Genomic DNA, 22,093 nt, shown 5'->3' on the forward strand with positions numbered 1-22,093 from the left:
ATTTCCATTTTTGGCGTGCTATCAACACGCATAATCGCTTTTCAGCGTGTTTATCAACGCCTTTGACTTAACGTTATATTACTGTATTATGTATATATAAATATATGACCTACCCCAACCCCGTCCCTAAACCTACCCGTCACTGGGGTTAATACCATTTATGAGTCTTCCCCTACCATCCTAGGAAAAGAAATATCGCTCCACAGATGTAGATATAGATTTTGCTTCGTTTCGCTCGGACATTTAACGGCGTACACATACACGCGGAATCACTCGGACATTTAATGGCGTAGACATAAACGCAAAAGATTTCGGCGTGGACACACACGCGGATAGCTCAAAATGCGTATAGATAACACGCCACTTGACTTGAAAGTGGCGTGTATGTTTACGCAAAGTCATGATGTCATGTTGTTATAGACATAACAGTAAAGCCGAATTTAAATTGTGTAGTGTGAAAAGTGTATAAGCTATCCACCTGATTAGGATGTCTAAAAGAGACCCCTATATACATTTGACAGTTACACTTTATTTCGATGATCCAGACATTCTACGAACTATACTTTACTTCTCAACTACATGTCAACTAACTCTCACTGGAGTATTAGTAGACAGTCTGCTTAATACCTGCTAACACTTTATTTAGAACAGACATTCTACTGACTACAAGTTACTTTAGCAGTCTACTAATACTCTAATGAGAGTTAGTTGACATGTAGTTGACAGGTTACTTATAGTTAGTAGAATGTCTGGACCATAGAAATAAAGTGTAACCAATTTGACTTAAAATAATATTAAGAGCTGTGGTTGACCATTACTTGTAAATGTGATTTTTTTAAATCTGTTATTCATTTGGAATATGATCAGGGGAAAAAATGCACTTCTAAAGTTATGAATGATGAAATTGACTAGTCTCATACCTTTTCAAAGGTTTGTCTACACATCATTATTCTGCCAGATCTTGTCGCAAGGCCTTCAGCATAAGTGTCACCATATGCACAAGTTCACAGAATGACAACTGTTGTGCCCAAATTTGCTGCTTTGTCACATGAAAAGCTTTCTAGGCTTCTGGGAACAGTATCCCAGTGACATTTGAGAGCTTCTCCACGGCTAAACTTGGCTCTACTGTAGTGCCAAGGCACTTGAAGAAGATTATGCTCTACATAAGACCCAAACAATGTCTGAACTCCAGTAACTGATACCCCTTCACATAACAACCCTTTCTCAAGGTTAAGGCGCTTGATCACAAGTGGCACCTATAAATACATCAAGTCTAATTTTTAATCTCAATATTGGTGGCTTATTTTCAAATATTTGTTTAATTCATCTAGTGCCAATTTACCTCATCTTACCGAAGGGTTCACTGCCATTATCTCAGCCCCATTATCTGTTCTTCTATCACAATATTTCCTTTAGATAAAAAAACTAAAACTAATTAAGACTGGACGGTTAATTACATCACAGTGATAGCATATTTGGCTAATGCCATGATATTGATGAACGTGACAATCAGTTACAGAAATTCCTGTTGAAACGGAGCTAAAAATACATGACCAAATACAGTGAGTGAGTTTTGCTGAGTGAACAGTATTCTGGTCTATATAAGAAGCTGCTTCAGGCTCCTTTAAGGACTGACTGGAACTCAAAGGTGGGTGAGTTGTTCATCATGCTCTCCTTCTACTATTAACATAATATCACATACTTGTGTTCTACAGCTTAGAGATTAAATGGCTAACCCTGATACACTGGTAATCAGTTAGATTATTTAAGAGTTTAGAGTGTGGCTATGCACTGTTCAACATGCTTTTGATACTAATCTGACTGAATTAGTCCAAGTTATACTTGTAATTCATGTCATTCAAAGCACATATTTGAACCCAAGTTTTGTCCTTTCTCTTAGCATCTCCTACCTCAGACACATTCTCTCTGGACAGGACAGCAGGTATTACGATTGTGATTAATAAACTAAATATATATGCATACTTATGATCCTTGGTTTTCATTTTAGAAGCAAAGAAAATAAGAGATCCCATCTCAGTTCTTAAGCAAACAGTTGGTTGAATAGAGTACCAAATTGTTTTAATAGTTAAACTTGAGTAAATAGAGTTGCTCAGGATTAAAAAAAACTGCTTTAGAACACAGAGGCTCAGAAACACTCACATGGAGCAGCATCATTGCGCTCCACATTCATAGGAATTAATATGTTTCATTCCACTAGCATTTGTTTAATATTTAGAAGTTATGAAAGTATAAATCCCTCTGCACATTCTCTCCTTCTTCTCACAGTAAACTGCAACCATGGGAGACGGTGAAATGGAGTGCTTCGGCCCGGCGGCCATTTACCTCCGGAAGCCGGAAAGAGAGAGAATAGAGGCTCAGAACACCCCCTTTGAAGCCAAAACGGCATTCTTCGTGACAGAGCCGAGCGAGATGTACCTGAAGGGTGTTCTTGCTAGTAAAGAAGGCGGCAAAGCTACTGTCAAAACTCTGTGTGGGAAAGTAAGTAGAATTAAAAGATGTGTTGATCTTCTGTAAAACAGTTTTACATGATGCTGTGGACTGTAAAGCTGCAAGGTGAAACAAATAAAGTGTTTGTATTAAATGTCTCATCCATGTTTAAAACCTTATAGACGATCACGGTGAAAGACACTGAAATCTTCCCCATGAATCCTCCCAAGTATGACAAAATTGAGGACATGGCCATGATGACCCACCTCAATGAGCCTACCGTGCTGTATAACCTCAAAGAGCGTTACGCAGCATGGATGATCTACGTAAGTCTCAGCAAATCATATTTTATTCCTGGGATGGGGCGCAGCATTGTAAAACTGGACTATCTATCTCCGTTTCAGACCTACTCTGGCTTGTTCTGCGTCACTGTCAATCCCTACAAGTGGCTCCCAGTGTACGATTCAGTCGTTGTGAATGGATACAGAGGCAAAAAGAGGATTGAAGCCCCGCCTCACATCTTCTCCATCTCTGACAACGCCTACCAGTTCATGCTCACTGGTAAGTGGAGATACACATTTTCAATCCATTTGCAATCCAATCAACTTGTGCTAAACTTGAGCCTGCTTATATTTTGCTTAATACACCTACAATTTCTTTATTTAATGGATCTCTTTTTACTTAATGGATCTCTTATTAGTAATTTATGTGGAGGTGTACATTTTGTTACAAATATGATATAAACAAAAAAAAACAAAAATACAATCTGTTTAGCGGTTTCACTTATAATAATACTAAATGTGTTTCAGACAGGGAGAATCAGTCTATCCTGATTACGTAAGTAGGCTATGATAATTAAAGTTATTGTATAAGGATCATCATGTAAATGCTAACATTGTTTAAGCTATTGACAGAAAACAGTTTAACACCTGGCTTTTCTGCTGTAAAAGCTTGTAACATGGTCATGTAAATGCATAAGCATGGTTCTTATTGGCATGTGCTGGGAAAGACAGGATAACTAAAGTAACAGAAAGGTGTGGGGAAAAGCTTCTTACTGACAGTGCTGCATGTATACGAGGTTAAGACCACACTGCCAGCATGATGCATGTACATGCAGGTTTCACGTCTGACATTTATGGATTTTAAAGAAGCACTTACATAAAAGCCAACATATCACATAATTTATAATATTCTGAAAGATGTGCTTTTCCATCTTTAACATGTCCACTCAGTGGAGAATCCGGTGCAGGAAAGACTGTCAACACCAAACGTGTCATCCAGTACTTTGCGACAATCGCTGTGGCTGGCGGAAAGAAGACAGAAGCTTCTGCTGGCAAGATGAAGGTGACTAAATAATTGAATATCATTCAAAGTACATTGAATGAATTATTCTGCATGATGAAATTACTTAACTACTCACCAGGGGTCGCTAGAGGATCAAATCATTGCAGCCAACCCTCTACTGGAGGCTTATGGAAATGCCAAGACTGTGAGAAATGACAACTCTTCTCGTTTTGTAAGTTGCTGTGGCCAGATGAATTGCTGGGTTTCAGTCACGTGATTATGATGACGCGCGAAATTCAGATGGAGGGCAGGGAGTGAAGAGCGCAATGGACGAGATGGAGGAAAGTCCGCACTGTACTACTTTACACGCTATTACAAGAGAAAGATATAAACAAAAAATCAAACATATGTTGAACGTGATCCTTACGTTATGAAGAGGAGCGATTTTTCAACTGAATTGAAAGATTTTCCTGCCATCAAGGCGCTAACTTAGATGTCAGCAACTACCTCGTCTTACAGACATACTTTGACTTTACAAAGTTCGGAAACGTTACACGTTACACAAACACAGCCACTTAAGTTGTATTAAGTCACCTTTGACGGAGTGATCGCTGCACACACGGGCATTTTCCCATTCGGCTCCTCCCGACCGCAGACGTAGGTTTGCAAGCCGTTTTTCCGGAGTTTTTCGGTCAATTTCTTGCATTTCCCCCCCTTATGAACAACAACTTTTGGTGCACGATAAAAAACTCCTCGTGGTTTGATCGATTTAAGTAACCATAAACGACGCAAAACATAGGCATTTTGAGTTTGTTATAGTGCTTTCTAAATACAGCAAATCACTTCCTGCCCTCCATTTGCATTTCGCGCCATGGCAACGCAGTGGCGTGACGTCATATGAAAACAAGCTATTGTACAAATTCAGTTAACATTTCAAAGTTGGGAAATTCGAAACTTTAAAATATTTCAATATCCTTAGGGTAAATTCATCAGAATTCACTTTGGGACCACTGGAAAACTGGCCTCAGCTGATATTGAAACTTGTGAGTCAACACTGTTTTAAGCTAAAGTATAAATGTTTAATGTGGAGGCAAAAATGTGGATTATTTTTATTTTTTTGTCTTTGGAAGATCTGCTGGAAAAGTCAAGAGTAACATTCCAGCTGTCTGCTGAGAGGAGCTACCACATCTTCTACCAGCTCATGACCGGACACAAGCCAGAGCTGCTCGGTGAGAAATCTACAGTAATGTGCATTTCATTTATTTCCATGTTTGAGAACACTGTTAACATACTGCACATCAATTCTTTACAGAGGCCCTGCTCATCACCACCAACCCTTACGACTATCCAATGATCAGCCAGGGTGAAATCACTGTCAAGAGTATCGACGACGTGGAGGAGTTCGTTGCCACAGACGTATGACTACACACATTGATGACAACTACATTATTAGTAGTAGTAGTAGCAGCAGTATTTTCATTTTTTATTACATTTATCTGACCAAACAAACATCCAGAAAACACTACAATAAACTGAATGACACAATATAAAATACCCTTCCTTTTGACTCGCTAAAAATAATGTGCGATTCATTTGGTTCATTTCATATAAAAACAGACTGCCATTGACATTCTGGGCTTCACTGCCGATGAGAAAATCAGCATCTACAAGCTGACAGGTTCTGTGATGCATCATGGAGGCATGAAGTTTAAACAGAAGCAGAGAGAGGAGCAGGCCGAGCCTGACGGCACCGAGGGTATGTACAATTAGCACATACTATAAACATGTAAACGTTCACTTCATTAGTGACAATAATGCATAAACTGTTCTTCCTCAGTGGCTGATAAAATCGCCTACCTCATGGGCCTCAACTCCGCTGACATGCTGAAAGCTCTGTGTTACCCCAGAGTGAAGGTCGGAAATGAGATGGTGACCAAAGGCCAGACAGTACCACAGGTGATCACTTAACTACTCGAATAAAGTGTCTCGTAGACATTCATAGTTGTCATGGGAAGTAAAAGAGTAATGATATGATCTACACTGACCTTTGAATCTCTCAGGTGAACAACGCAGTCTCTGCGCTCTGCAAGTCTGTCTACGAGAAAATGTTCTTGTGGATGGTTGTCCGTATCAATGAGATGTTGGACACAAAGCAGCCAAGACAGTTCTTCATTGGTGTGCTGGATATCGCTGGATTTGAGATCTTTGATGTGAGCATCAGTTTTTAATGTCTGTGTAAGAATCAAAACATAAATGATAACAGTCAGTATTAAGAACTTGCCTCTGCTTAATTGTCAGTACAACAGCTTGGAGCAGCTTTGCATCAACTTCACAAATGAGAAACTGCAACAGTTCTTTAACCACCACATGTTTGTTCTGGAGCAAGAGGAGTACAAGAAAGAAGGCATCGAATGGGAGTTCATTGACTTTGGTATGGACCTGGCTGCCTGCATTGAGCTCATTGAGAAGGTAAGAGGACATTCAGCAAATTAAAATGACTACTCACATTGTACCTATATTTGAGCGTGAATATTTCTTCAACAGCCAATGGGTATCTTCTCCATCCTTGAAGAGGAGTGCATGTTCCCCAAGGCTACAGACACAAGCTTCAAAAACAAGCTATATGATCAGCATCTGGGCAAATGTCCAGCTTTCCAGAAGCCCAAGCCTGCCAAAGGTAAGGCAGAAGCCCACTTCTCTCTGGTGCACTACGCCGGCACTGTGGACTACAACATTACTGGCTGGTTGGACAAGAACAAGGATCCACTGAACGACTCTGTCGTGCAACTCTACCAAAAGTCATCGCTCAAAGTGCTGGCCTTCCTATATGCCGCTCATGGGGCTGCTGAAGGTACGACCATTTGCATCTCCTCAATTCCTTTGTGTTATGACACAATTAGACATTCTCTAATAGTGATTTATTGAAAGGGTTGATGGAAAGCAACACAAGGACAATAAAAAAACTATTTCTTTTTTATTGACATAAAACAGCTGAGGGAGGTGGAAAAAAGGGAGGCAAGAAGAAGGGTGGTTCCTTCCAGACAGTGTCTGCACTTTTCAGGGTAAAACAGATTATCTTTTAATGAAGAATGAGAATTTTTACACCATTAAAGATTACACTAATGACAAACATTTCCACAGGAGAACTTGGGAAAGCTGATGACTAACCTGAGGAGCACCCACCCTCACTTTGTGCGCTGCTTGATTCCTAATGAGTCCAAGACTCCAGGTAATCCTAACCCCTGAAGACTCAAAGGTTTTGAAAATATCTCTGGAACCTTAAGAACATTTTCATTGCAGGTCTGATGGAGAACTTCCTGGTTATCCACCAGCTCAGGTGTAATGGTGTGCTGGAGGGCATCAGGATCTGCAGGAAAGGTTTCCCCAGCAGAATCCTCTATGGTGACTTCAAGCAGAGGTAAAAACACCTTTTTGCAACCACCTAATTAGAGATGATGCACCACATAATCTCACTATTTTATGAATGTTTTTGTGGCTCCACGAGAACATGACTCTCCTCTGATTGTCCTCTAGATACAAAGTATTAAATGCTAGCGTCATCCCTGAAGGACAGTTCATTGACAACAAAAAGGCTTCAGAGAAACTCTTGGGCTCTATTGATGTTGACCACACCCAATACAAGTTTGGACACACCAAGGTGAGCTGCACAACAAATGGCTAAGCTCAAATCTACAATAGACGAAAATGGCTTCCATAATATACAGGAAACATCATATCTTCTTGCAGGTGTTCTTTAAAGCTGGTCTGTTGGGTACACTAGAGGAGATGAGAGATGAGAAACTAGCAGCGCTGGTTACCATGACTCAGGCTCGTTGTCGTGGCTTCCTCATGAGGAAGGAGTTTGTCAAAATGATGGAGAGGAGGTGAGTGAAATATACATTATTTCATTTAAAATTAAATAAATAAAATGTAATATTTTTTGCTAAACTAAAACCAGAAACTCCGTCTCCCAGAGAGTCAATTTATTCCATCCAATACAACATCCGCTCATTCATGAATGTGAAACATTGGCCATGGATGAAGCTGTACTTCAAGATCAAGCCTCTTCTAAAGAGTGCAGAGACAGAGAAAGAAATGGCAGCCATGAAGGAGAACTTTGACAAAATGAAGGAGGATCTAACAAAGGCATTAGCTAAAAAGAAGGAGCTTGAAGAAAAAATGGTGTCACTTCTTCAGGAGAAAAACGATCTTCAACTGCAAGTATCATCTGTGAGTATTTGAGCTCTTATTGATCCTAATATGAATGCTACAGCTATGAACAAGCCATTAAACTATATCCATCTCAATGAACAGGAATCTGAAAACCTCTCTGATGCTGAGGAGAGATGTGAAGGTCTCATTAAAAGCAAGATCCAGCTCGAGGCCAAACTCAAAGAGACAAGCGAGAGACTGGAGGATGAGGAGGAAATCAATGCTGAACTGACTGCCAAGAAGAGGAAACTGGAGGACGAATGCTCTGAACTGAAGAAAGATATTGATGACCTGGAGCTCACCTTGGCCAAAGTGGAGAAGGAGAAACATGCCACAGAAAATAAGGTCAATAATATTTTCACATGTTCTTCACACTGCTGATTGTTCGGGATCTTGAGAATGAAACCAGTGAACAATGTTTCCATTTAGGTTAAAAACCTGACGGAGGAGATGGCCTCTCAGGATGAGAGCATTGCCAAGCTGACCAAAGAGAAGAAAGCCCTCCAAGAGGCACACCAGCAGACTCTTGATGACCTTCAGGCAGAGGAAGACAAAGTCAACACTTTGACTAAATCTAAGACAAAGCTTGAGCAGCAAGTGGATGATGTAAGATATTTGGCATTAGAATAACCCTTTTTATTTGGCATATTTGGCATGAGAATTACATTTAAATAGATATAAATGTAATGTAGAATAAGAGCATGAGTCAATAGGAAATGAATTTTGTGTCTCTAAACAAGAATTAAATGCTCTGGTTTCTGTGACAATAGCTTGAGGGCTCACTGGAGCAGGAGAAGAAGCTCCGTATGGACCTTGAGAGAGCCAAGAGAAAGCTTGAAGGTGATCTGAAACTGGCCCAGGAGTCCCTAATGGACCTGGAGAATGACAAACAGCAATCAGAAGAGAAGATCAAAAAGTGAGTGGACATCAGTCTTTACACAATTACACATTTTATAAAAAGTGAGTATTCTGCACATACTTTAAAAAACAATACTTTAAAAACAGGAAAGACTTTGAGATAAGTCAGTTTCTCAGCAAGATTGAGGATGAACAGTCTTTGGGAGCACAGCTTCAGAAGAAGATCAAAGAACTTCAGGTAACCCAAACCCTAATCTTTTCTATGTGAAACTGTGAAGTAGTTGCAGACCTGGGAAAACCCACGTTGCCAATAACACTGCATACATTTTTCTTTATTTATTTAGGCCCGTATTGAGGAGCTGGAAGAGGAAATTGAGGCAGAGCGAGCTGCTCGTGCTAAAGTGGAGAAGCAGAGAGCTGATCTCTCCAGGGAACTTGAAGAGATCAGTGAGAGGCTTGAGGAAGCTGGTGGTGCCACTTCTGCCCAGATTGAGATGAACAAGAAGCGTGAAGCTGAATTCCAGAAGTTGCGTCGTGATCTGGAAGAGTCCACCTTGCAGCATGAAGCAACGGCTGCAGCTCTCCGAAAGAAGCAGGCGGACAGTGTGGCTGAACTCGGAGAACAGATCGACAACCTTCAACGGATCAAACAGAAGCTGGAGAAGGAGAAGAGTGAATACAAGATGGAGATTGATGACTTGACAAGTAACATGGAGGCTGTGGCTAAAGCAAAGGTATACTATTGGGAAAACTTCAAGTGAAGATTTAGTTTTAGTTTTACGAAACTACTTTAACTTTAGCAGCTTGAAATATAAATAATTGCCAAAAGAGCAAACCACAAAGAGGTCAAAAAGTTTTAAAACTTTTTTATAATTCATGTAGGCAAACCTTGAAAAGATGTGCCGGACATTAGAAGACCAAACAAGTGAGCTAAAAACCAAAAATGATGAGTTTCTACGCCAACTTAATGATTTAAATGGACAGAGGGCAAGGCTGCAAACTGAAAATGGTAAGTAATGCGATGCAAGAACCCAATACTGTCATCATACAGCTCCTGTGGACACTTATATAAATTACCCATTGTCTCATACTAGGGGAATTTGGCCGTCAATTGGAGGAGAAAGAATCTCTTGTTTCTCAATTGACAAGAAGCAAACAAGCTTATACTCAGCAGATCGAGGAACTCAAAAGACATATTGAAGAAGAGGTTAAGGTATGTACCTAAAAATATGCTACTATTTTCTGTTACCAAGTACCGTGAATAGCTATGAACATAGTTGTGTACAATAAAAGGAAACCTTTTGACTTCAAGGCCAAGAACGCTCTAGCCCATGGGGTTCAGTCTGCCCGCCATGACTGTGATTTGCTCAGAGAGCAGTTTGAGGAAGAGCAGGAGGCCAAAGCTGAACTCCAGCGTGGAATGTCTAAGGCCAACAGTGAAGTGGCTCAGTGGAGAACCAAATATGAGACTGACGCCATCCAGCGCACTGAGGAGCTTGAGGAATCCAAGTAAATACATCAATGGAAAAAGTCTCCTTACATTTAATTTGAAAAGTATTAGGAAGATTTCAGAATTACATTTCACTTCCCTCAGGAAAAAGCTGGCCCAGCGTCTGCAGGATGCTGAAGAATCAATTGAGGCGGTGAACTCAAAGTGTGCCTCTCTGGAAAAGACCAAACAGAGACTGCAGGGTGAAGTAGAGGATCTCATGATTGATGTGGAGAGGGCAAATGCACTGGCAGCCAACCTTGACAAGAAGCAGAGAAACTTTGACAAGGTAAGAAAGACATGGATGACCTATAAACCTAAATGCTGATGAACCGAGGACTTGGCTAATTAATAATTCATTTTCAGGTGCTAGCAGAGTGGAAACAGAAGTATGAGGAAAGTCAGGCTGAACTAGAAGGTGCTCAGAAAGAAGCTCGTTCTCTCAGCACTGAGCTTTTCAAAATGAAGAACTCCTACGAGGAAGCTCTTGACCACCTCGAGACACTGAAGAGGGAGAACAAAAATCTGCAACGTAATGCAACTTTAATTTGTACACCAAGGACTAAAAAAAGAGATGCATTTAAACAAATTTTGACATTTCTGCTTTTTAAACCCTTTAGAAGAGATTTCTGACCTCACTGAGCAGCTTGGAGAGACTGGAAAGACGATTCATGAACTAGAAAAGGCAAAGAAGACAGTGGAGTCTGAGAAAATAGAGATCCAGACTGCGCTTGAAGAAGCTGAAGTATTGTTATTTAATACTGTCAAACCATGGAAAAATACTATTCTAACATGGTGATGTTTCTACCAGGTTGATATAATTCTTACTTTATCTATCCATCAGGGCACCCTGGAGCATGAAGAGTCCAAGATTCTTCGTGTGCAGCTGGAGCTAAACCAAGTGAAGAGCGAGATTGACAGGAAGATTGCTGAGAAGGATGAGGAGATGGAACAGATCAAGAGGAACAGCCAAAGAGTGATCGAATCCATGCAGAGCACACTGGACGCTGAGGTCAGGAGCAGAAATGATGCCCTGAGAGTCAAAAAGAAGATGGAAGGAGATCTGAATGAGATGGAGATCCAGCTGAGTCATGCCAACCGCCAGGCTGCTGAGGCCCAGAAACAGCTCAGGAACATCCAAGGCCAACTCAAGGTATCTTTCTGTAGAATGTGGAAATGCATTAAGTATTGAATGTTTAACAAAATTAATACAATACATGAACCAAAGCAAGAGAACTAACAAAGAAAGAATGTTGCTACAGGATGCCCAACTGCACCTTGATGAAGCTCTCAGAGGACAGGAGGACATGAAAGAGCAGGTGGCCATGGTGGAGCGCAGGAATAACCTGATGCAAGCAGAGATTGAGGAGCTGAGAGCTGCACTGGAGCAAACAGAGAGAGGCCGCAAAGTGGCGGAGCAAGAGCTGGTTGATGCCAGCGAGCGTGTGGGACTGCTGCATTCACAAGTACAAAAAATTACTAAATACTTGGAATAAATTCAGGATACATGATAAACTTTCATATAAATGTACACTAAACTAATTGCTTGCATCCCACAGAATACAAGTCTTATTAACACCAAGAAGAAGCTTGAGACTGATCTGGTCCTTGTTCAAGGTGAGGTGGAAGATTCAGTCCAGGAGGCCAGAAATGCAGAGGAGAAGGCCAAGAAGGCCATCACTGATGTGAGTGTTTACATTCTGCTTCTCTATTCTAATTTAAACAGTTATTTGACTTTGTGTTTAGGTTCATGTGTTAACAAAGTGAATATTCATAGATATTTTTACAAGGTACAAGATACAAGGTATTTTTAGCTATGAAGTGAAGTAAAGACCAAGTATGATAACCCATACTGGGAATTTGTCCTCTGCATTTAACCAATCCAAGTTAGAGTTAGTGCACAAACATCAGGAGCAGTGACCAGCCTTTTTTTTTTGTGGCACCCAGAGAGCGACTGGGGTTATGTGCCTTGCTGAAGCGCACCTCAGTCATTACCTGCGAGAATTGAGAATCAAACTCTCGACTTTCGGGATACAAGTCCGACTCTCTAACCATTAGAGAAAAAAAAATGGTAAATGGACTGCATTTATATAGCGCTTTCACAGACCCAATGGCCACCAAAGCACTTTACATATTGCCTCACATTCACCCATTCACTCACTCATTCATACACAGACGGCGGTGTCAGCCATGCAAGGCGTCATCCAGCTCGTCGGGAGCAGCTGGGGTTAGGTGTCTCTCTCACACACACACACACACACACACACACACACACACACACACACACACACACACACACACAGCTGGGGTTAGGTGTCTTGCTCATGGACACCTCGACACTTGGTCAGGTGGAACCGGGGATTGAACAACCAACCTTCCGGTTTGTAGACAACCTACATGAACCACTGAGCCACTGCCGCCATTAGGCCACAACTGCCCATCTATTTTGGTTAGTTCACTTAAATTGGTTTATATTTCAGGCTGCCATGATGGCTGAGGAGCTGAAGAAGGAGCAGGACACCAGTGCTCACCTGGAGAGGATGAAGAAGAACCTGGAGGTGACTGTCAAAGACCTGCAGCACCGTCTGGATGAGGCCGAAAGTCTGGCCATGAAGGGTGGAAAGAAACAGCTCCAGAAACTGGAGTCCAGGGTAAATTTGAGTGTTCAGGAGCTTAACCAAAATCATTCTTAGATGTACTGGTCGTGGCAGAAATTTGACAGGCAAAACAATAACTCTCTACTGAAGGTGCGCGAGTTAGAGTCTGAAGTTGAAGCCGAGCAGAGACGTGGTGCAGACGCTGTGAAAGGAGTGCGCAAATACGAGAGGAGAGTGAAGGAACTTACCTACCAGGTAAAACTACTTTTATTAGAAATTGATAAATATACAGCTTTTACAATATGCAGTTTAAATAAGACCATGACCAATATTTACACCCAAAGACTGAGGAAGACAAGAAGAACGTGACCCGACTGCAGGATCTGGTAGACAAGCTGCAGCTGAAAGTGAAGGCCTACAAGCGCCAGTCTGAAGAAGCTGTAAGTCTAATATCAAATCTTGAGTGTGAAGTTTTAGTATTGACAAGAACATCCAGTGCCACGAATGCACTGCTATGAAATGGGTTGAATATCTTGTGTAATCGTAACAGGAGGAGCAGGCCAACACTCACCTGTCCAGGTACAGGAAGGTGCAGCATGAGCTGGAGGAGGCTCAGGAGCGCGCTGACATCGCAGAGTCCCAGGTCAACAAGCTGAGGGCCAAGAGCCGTGAAGTTGGAAAGGTAACAGTCAAACCTATACTACCATGATTCACAATTCATACTTTGCAGTCACGTGACTACCATGGATACTACCATGGATACCTGGCGGGCAACGAACGGGTATTTTCAACGTAGAGTCCTGTAGTTCCAGGTCTTCTGGGTCTTTAAGTAGCTATCAAGTCTGTTAGCAAGCTAGCTGCATAAATATGGACTAGAAATAGGATTAACTCCAAGGTAGCTAAATTGTGGAAAGCAGACAAGGTTTTTTAAGATAATCGAGCAGTAATAATTCCTCCATAAATAATCTAGCTCTACTGTTGGGTCATCTCTGGTTCTCATTGAAAACCATAGATATCACAAACCTCAAAACACCAACTTTTGTATAGTAAAACTGGCGACGTCCTGGCAAGATCCTTGATTAGTTTACTGGGTTTCGTTGCTGGAGAACGACGTTCTTGCCCGCCAGCCAGTACTTGTGACGTCACGTGTAAAGTATGAATACAACAGCTGCAAAGAGCAAAGTTGTTCGTTTAGTTAGCCCCACAAGCTGATTCAAAACAACTCGACTGCGGTCGGTCAGGCAAACATAGCGATTAAAAGAAAAATGAAACAGGGCTGACAGAATGAATGACCACCGACGACTTTTCTTGCTGATTCACTCTAATCTTGCTGAAATAAAAATCTGAGCACTGCACCATATTGGAATGGACTGAATTAGGGTTACAATGAATGATAATATTGACAATTGATAAAACTGTTGAATATTTTATGTCTAATAATCAGAAACCAAAACCTTTTTGCCAGCATATTTTTTATTATAATTGAAACTTCACTAACAGCAGAACTTGTGTGGATAACCAAATTATAAGTAAGCAAAAGAAAACCACAAACAGGCCCATTTCACACTAGACGTGTGAAGCACACATATTTCTTCATCCCTAGCGTTATCAGGTCAGATATTATAAAATACACTACACTACATTATATATGGTGTGCGTGCTGGTTTTAGGTGAACAGAGTAATCAGCTCATCACACAGAGCGCACTTCTTCATTTCATGATTGCGTTTTGATTTCAAACTTGGCTGCTGTTTCCTCCAACCATTGTAAGATGTTTGCTCCTGCTTGTCTGTCTTCGAGTGGATTGTTGGTGAGGCAGACAGACATCATCTTCCACTCATTCTCTTGTGTAAGGGTATTCAACTGCAAGGTAGACTTTAGTGGATACGTATGTCCATATGCCAGCAGATAAAGTCATGATGAATCAGAAGTAGAGTATTGTGACCTTGGGTAGGGATTTCGTTCTGTACATCGGTTGTGGATTGGATGTTAATATGCAGGCGTTGCACTGACAAAAGGAGGCAGATGAGTGTAAGAGGACTAAATGGTTGGAGAAGTCCTGCACATGTCACCAGAGAGAAGACAGAGATGATATTTTGATTCAAAATTATGTGGTCAAAAAATAAAAAAGGAACATATGCATGGATGAATCTTTCACAATAAGATCAATAAAACAAGTTGCCTTTAGAAAATAGATCGAGTGAATTCACATTTCTGCTCCTGACTTTATGAAAAGAATCCCGGTACTTAATCTCCAGCATTTTTGTGAAATGTGTCCTGGAGGAAAGAGTGTTTCCCTCACTCTTCTGACTGTTCTTTCGAAGCCTTAATCAGCATATATTTAGGATGGCTGTTACAGTTACAACTGCTGCATGCTGGGATTTTTCTTCTGAACAGATTCCCAGTGAGCTGAAATGAAAGACATAGGCTAATATAAGTATTCAGAGAAGCAATTCATGTGTTACTCAATACATGCCTTCTTTAGTTAATAACTGCTGATGGAAAAACGAGGTACAACCAAGACCAATCAATAATGAAGACAATAACGATTTGGAACACCACTTTATGAACTGAGATAAAGGGAAATCAAGCAAATATGTAATTTTAACCCCAAAAAAAGTATATTACTAGCAATGTGAATACAGAGATAAAATATTTAAAACAATTAAAGTAGTATTTTAAGTATTTATGCACTATTTGTAGTGTCATTATTAATTAAACAGCTCACTCTCACTGTGGCTGATACTCGCTACTAGGGCTGGGTAAAAAATATCGATTTCTCGATATTAATCGATTCTCATTTTTACGAACCGATATCGATTCTTAAATCTCAAGAATCGATTAGTCATCCTGTTTTCATTTGATGAATGAATGGAACATTGTAGCGCGCTTCCCATCCAATAAATCGCAATAATCTTTGTGCTTTGTTACTATTGATTAGCCTGGCATGCCAGACCTACATCAAGATGTTAGGTCTGGGAACTCTCCATTGACATACCTCAATCCGAGGGGCGGGATAAACGGTTACCTTTCAAAATCCCTCTGCACGCAATAGGATAGCGCTACAACCAACCAGAGCAACGAACGGTTGTGGATGAGTGAGTCCCATGCGTTTTTCCACCAGCGGAGCTAATTGATATATTAAACTTTTGCCGTATCAGGTCGGTAAAACTCTGAACACATCTTCCTTTTTTAAGAATGACTTAAGTGACGTTCTCTTAACTCCAAGTCCTCCAGAGTCGCGGCCAAAGCCGATTCGAAAGACCGCTGCATCTTCATTGTTTTCAAGTAGCAGGAAAATCACCTATGGAAATCACGCGGAACGTCATGAACTGTGCCGTCATTGTGTTAAGCCCGCCCGCCGACTCTATACACGATGTGATTGGCCTGACCAGTTTTTGGTTTTTACAGCTCAAAAGCCTATGGAGAGTTGCTAGACCACACTGGCTGCGAAATAATTTTCGCTGCCGCTAGGGTGCCTCTAGATTTCTAGGCTAACTATTGATACTAAATAAAGTCTCAAATTTCAAATTACGTCCATTTTCTTACGAAATTCAAAAACATAAATAGCGTTTTGGCGCTGTGGCGTGAGATCGCTCTGGCTCTGCTCAAGAGAAGCAGCAGCACATGATCTCCTCTTCTGCCTTAATAACACCAGTTACAGCGCCAAATAAACATGAATGAACGTCTGAAAGTGTGTTAAAAGATAGAGTACAACTTATTGAAATCCGTATCATGTCACATGGAATCGCTCAATCAGTGTTTCAACCGCGGAAAGACGTCAGTAAAACAACTTGTAAACAATGTCATGTAACGTCACATTTACCTCAGAAAAAACATGTGACCATAAACTGGTTAGTCAGCTAGAAATATTAACTCTAAAGAGGAGCATTTTGCTAAATATATGCACCATATTACAGATTCATTATAATTTTTAATGTTCTTCGATATTTAATGCATGTTTGAATAAATCTGGCAAGTTTTTATGACGGCCACCATTTAAATGTTTATATTTCATATAACTTTATTATTCTAAAAATAAATAAGTGTAATTTAAGTGTTTGTATAGCTAGAAATCTGTTAATTTTTACCTTCAATATTATAGTAGGCTAATGAAGCCTAGTAGGCTACAACTGACTCCCACAGCATTAGTTAAGAGATTTGTTTTCCTATCGAAATCGAATCGAATTGTGAAATTTGTGTCAATACCCAGCCCTACTCGCTACCTATAGGTTTACCTGTCATATTACCTGATCCTAGCGCTTTAATTTGACATCCCTTATGATAAATAAATTAAACGATTATAATAAATAGTCTGCATAGTCTAATGACAATAAAGCTGAATTCAACTAAACATTTTAAGCACGTCACATCAGTCATCTTCAAGATTACGAGCAGTTTGGATGTAAACAGAAGTTTGAGCTCACCTTTCCATCCATCCATGTAAAAAGTGTGTGAAAGCGTCTGTCCATGCAGCTTCAGTGAATACAACAACTCGTTCTGCCACTGTCATGCGTGTATTAAACTGCTCCTGGAGATCCTTCCAAACCTTGATTATCTGGTTCAGGAGTTAGAGACGGAGCAGGACAGAGGAGCTCCGCATGAAACTCACGCATTAACTGTAATAATAACTCTATGTTCTTGTTTTCAGAGCAAAGAAGCTGAGGAATGAGGGACCACATCCGGACAACGTAGCAAGTCATCATACAATTTGAACAGCTTGTGAGATGTCAGCATGCAATTTAGTGACAATAAAGGTAAACCTGAAATCTTCTTGCTGTAGTGTTTCTATCAAGCGTTCCACCGTACGGGGGTGAGAAGCGTCTGCAACAAAACAAATCATAATAAAACAGGAGAATAAGGCTATTAAGTCCTTTAGAATATTTCTCTATCTTTCATTCTGTACATTATTACACTCTGATGCCTAATTTCACTTAGTAGTATCAGCCATTTCCTCGTTATAAAACATAACTCAAATAATTATTGTATCGCTGCATCTCTATTTGAATGCAGGACCCTACTGAACAAACATTACACAAGTGTTTGACCCATAGCCATTACATATTTAAAACAGTAATATCCTATACTAAACCTACACTAATATTGACAAACTAAATATAATTTGAAAGCTTACAATCTGTAGTTTTCATATTTGGTTTTTGGATTGTTTTTCAAAATAAATTGAGCCGTAATCTATCAATTTGCAACAAGAATATTTTCATACTCCTAAGGCGTCTTAAGAAATAGTATTTTCTTTTGAAATAGTGATGAACATGAAAATCATGAAAGAATGGTAGAAACCTCAGTTTGTTTTCATGCCAATAGTTCAAAAGATAGCATCCATTATTTATTTTTAGAAAAGAAGGTCTGAAAATGTTCTAAATATAAAGAAAAACATTATAGATTCACCATTTGTGATGTGGCAGCGAGCAATAACGCACATGCGTGTTCTTTTTATGTGATAATTGAGGTTGAATTCATATCATCAAATTATGCCAAACTTCCCTTACTACTTCTGAATAGGATGCCTACTTCATAAATTGTATAAAAATTGTGGAAATAATTGTTCAGATCACTCAAAACACATATGGAAATGGTGGCGCCCTTATAATAATGCGCAGTAATGGAGTCTGGCTGTCCTCTAGTGAAAAAGTGTGGTACAGCGCACAAACAAAATCTTAGAGATATCAACCTAAAATTTGAAACACAACTTGTTCAGAGTTTTGGCTTTGATTTTCTTGCAGTTTTAGAGTCCACCAGGTTAGATGTAAGACCAATCTTACATATTCCAAAGCATTCTTGAATTACAACCATTTAAGTTCGGATTGTGCATTTTATGTTTATTAAAAAAATGTCGTGCGAGTCACGACACTTAAGAGGTTAAAGTTATTAACCAGATGATTGAAGACTGTTTTCAATAGATTTCAAGTTCCCAAGTACACTAAAAGAGCTGTTGAACATCACCCTTGTAATTACATTATTAGTCCAAAACTTTCCAATGTCCATGGCATCCCTTCGCAATAACACACACTCAAACTGTGTTCATTCACTCCATTACTAATGCCTAGGCTTTTAAGCTATTATTCGGACATAGAATGACCACAGTTCAAACAATTTATAACATACAGCACTTCAGTGAACATGACAATATAAAGAATCTTTTCCAGATTAAAAATACAATACCTCAAGGACGACTGAAAACCTGGCATGTCAATGATCATTAGATCGAGGGACAATATGATAACCAAACTTACATTTATAGTCATCATCACTTGTCTGCTGTAGGCTGTTCAAATCTGTGTTAAGTATCATTTATATTTTACTTGCCTTTAACTTGATGATTTCTCTAAACTACCTAGAAATGCCTTCGCAACCACGTAAAATAGCCCAGGAGCACCAGATTCATCCACAGAATCTAATAGAACTCAAAAACACGTGCCATAATATAGTTATTTTATGAGCTGTTCTTCTCTGAAGAAGGATCCTCACAAATGGCAGGCTGAAAGTTAAACAACCAAACATGAAGGTGTCACCTATCGTGGGTTTACAACCCAGTAACTCATCCTATCACAAATAAATTAAGACATCATTGTTTATTTTTAGATAAGGAACTTTAATGAAAAGCTGTAATGGCCTGTGGACTGACACTGTCCTCAGCTGCAGTAAATACTCTATAATGAATCTGCAGTTGAATTATGACCCTTTTATACAAACTCTAGAAAACGCTCAGACAATGAAAAATATTGTGAAGACGTCATATTCTCTGAGGTCACTTTCATGTGATATCGTTTTGTAAACGGAATTTTAAACAAGTCAAATTTACCTCACGTTTCTGAGCAAAACTTCTGTGTTGATTTGTCATCGTCACGTGGAAGCAGAGCCGATCAACTAGTCTTTCAACTAACTCTTTCAACTAGTCTTCAAGCACAAACTTTTGTAATCCATGAGTGTGTTTTCCGATTAAATTAACATTTTCGTTGGCGCTGGTCCTTCTGTGACCGTTATCTCGCTGAATCCCCTCAGACAGAAGCGCGCGAATCCGGAGAGAATGATGTGAGTTTCTGTGAGGCGCGGGCAGGTGGGCGTGTCTACGCAATCCGTTTCTCCATAATTCAGTTCACTTTCATTTGTAATATTTTATGTTTTTATTTGATTTAACTTCTATTATTATTATTATTAATGCTAGGGTAGAATAACAAACAATACATGATTGAATAATGTAAAGAAAAACAAAAGAGAGAATAAAAAAACCACCAGATATTTTATTATTTTTTTATGTATTTCAACAAGGAACATTACCGTGACGTCAAACAAATGTAACGATGCTTCCACGTATTTAGGCATAAGCAACTGTGGCTCTCACGATCTGTTAAGCATGCCTAAATGATGAAAGTTGTGTTACATTGATCATTTGTTGTTATTCAGGAATCTGCTCAGCCTATGTGGGAAGTTTGATGCCTTAATTGTAGTTAGTACATTGGGAATTTTTGGACTAATAATATAAAAAAAACTACTGACATAAGCGAAATGGCAGTGATGACCTGCGATAAAGTGGATAAATCCTTCTACTACAACGAAAACTAAAGAGTGTCACCACTGGCATACATCAAATCAAAGTCAGACAATATGCTTCTTTCTAACCACTCCATGTGAAAGCCATTGAGCCTGGGCAGAATTTAGCTAAACTGTGAACAAATATTAATGAATGTTTTAAGACATCAATGCAAGATTTGCTGCTTTTTAAAGCGCTATGCAAATAAAAACGACCTGACTTGAAGTTGTCGAGTTGTCCAGCAGATGGAGCTCATGCTGACGTGTCTGAGTCCATTAGACTCACATCAAGAGGTCTGCTTTATGGATTCATAATCAGGTTTTGCACCTATATATTTATAATAAAGCATTAATTCCACCTGGTTTGAGCGTTGAGCTATATTTCATAAATTCGAGTGGACAACCCATATGAAATTTTCACAGCAATGCCATAGAGGAACCATTCCAACCATTTGTTCTGAGAGTGAGAACATTTTAATAATCTAAAGACCCTTTTTCCACGATAAAGAATCTTTTGTTAAATGTTCTCCATGGAACCACAGAATCTTTATTTTTAAGAGTGTGAAGCTGAAGTTGATTATGCACACAAATACACAACATGAAACACTGGATTCCTTCTGTTCACCATTGTGTGAAGGTACATGAAGCTGCCGGCCTTTTATCAACTCGAACTGTAGACTCAACATAAGAACTTTAGATTCATACATTCAAATTAGATGCTTTCTTATCAGGGTGTCTGGAAGCACATTCTGATTCATGCTTTAAGTGTTGCGATGTGTCTGGACCAGTCCTGCGCTGTAGTGTAACCTCTGCTCGTGATGAAGAGTGTGTCTGTCACTGCGCGAGAGCTTCTGGACGAGTCGTCTGATAAACCCGAGCGAGAGCAGAATCTGTCCCACGTTGCAGTCAGCTGACCAGTACTAATGCACATATGATCATAAAACAGACGCCAGCATATGGGCTCCAATGTTCCAGTTTGCTATTGAGGTTTGGTCACTCGTGAATGCTGCCAATATTATTTTTACTAATGTAATTTTTAAAATATAATATAAGCAGAGCGATCATAGAAGTCAAGTTAAGCTACATAGAGCATAAAATCTGAAGATCATTTACTTGTGCTGTGTTTAAATCTGTTATCATCTTCTCAAGCCTCTTGAAGACACTGAGACACGGATGGGTTACAACAGTCGCTGTCTAGCAATAGCCATCATTTCTCCGTCTAGGTTAACTATAGACCCGATATAGTCCGGCTATGAGTAGATTAACTATAGACCCGATATAGTCCGGCTATGAGTAGATTAACTATAGACCCGATATAGTCCGGCTATGAGTGACACACTTCTGGCCAAATTAACCTTGAATGTGGTTACATGTCGTTTATGTAAATAACTTGCGAGATGTTTCATCATGTACGCAAAGTCAACAGTGATTACAAGACGTTTGGTTTCATTTCTTCACTCGTTTCATTTCTTTGTTATCTAATGATGACTAGTCTATTCTTCAGCGATGGTTTAGACGTCTATTACATTCTCACTGACAGCCCAGATTCAGCCTGGTTTAGCCTAGACGTCTGGGCTGTGTTTGCGCGCTATTAGACGTCTTTAAAACGCAAAATTTCTTGCTGGGAAGTAGTTATCATGATGTTGAACAGGTAG

The 22,093-nt window shown here is 39.8% G+C and overlaps 1 protein-coding gene across 1 annotated transcript; it reads left to right on the forward strand.

Moving 5' to 3' along the window:
* The first annotated feature begins 1,900 nt into the window (after positions 1–1,900).
* Positions 1,901–17,660, forward strand: LOC130072742 (myosin heavy chain, fast skeletal muscle-like). The gene is made up of 40 exons (XM_056237973.1): positions 1,901–1,942; positions 2,287–2,499; positions 2,631–2,774; positions 2,853–3,009; positions 3,258–3,285; positions 3,681–3,792; positions 3,872–3,964; positions 4,712–4,775; positions 4,863–4,961; positions 5,045–5,148; positions 5,350–5,488; positions 5,570–5,688; positions 5,793–5,942; positions 6,031–6,201; positions 6,277–6,583; positions 6,724–6,794; positions 6,874–6,961; positions 7,033–7,150; positions 7,267–7,390; positions 7,480–7,616; positions 7,707–7,962; positions 8,047–8,289; positions 8,374–8,550; positions 8,715–8,860; positions 8,950–9,040; positions 9,147–9,536; positions 9,685–9,811; positions 9,897–10,015; positions 10,115–10,311; positions 10,397–10,580; positions 10,658–10,823; positions 10,912–11,036; positions 11,136–11,444; positions 11,554–11,757; positions 11,851–11,976; positions 12,772–12,942; positions 13,039–13,143; positions 13,233–13,328; positions 13,439–13,570; positions 17,539–17,660. The coding sequence occupies exons 2-40, from the start codon at positions 2,299–2,301 to the stop codon at positions 17,557–17,559; spliced, it is 5,811 nt and encodes a 1,936-aa protein (XP_056093948.1). The 5' UTR covers positions 1,901–1,942; positions 2,287–2,298; the 3' UTR covers positions 17,560–17,660.
* The last annotated feature ends 4,433 nt before the right edge of the window (positions 17,661–22,093 follow it).

The sequence above is a fragment of the Rhinichthys klamathensis genome, unplaced genomic scaffold (assembly GCF_029890125.1).
Source record: "Rhinichthys klamathensis goyatoka isolate OS25496 unplaced genomic scaffold, OSU_Roscu_1.1 h1tg000504l_1, whole genome shotgun sequence".
NCBI lineage: Eukaryota > Metazoa > Chordata > Actinopteri > Cypriniformes > Leuciscidae > Rhinichthys > Rhinichthys klamathensis.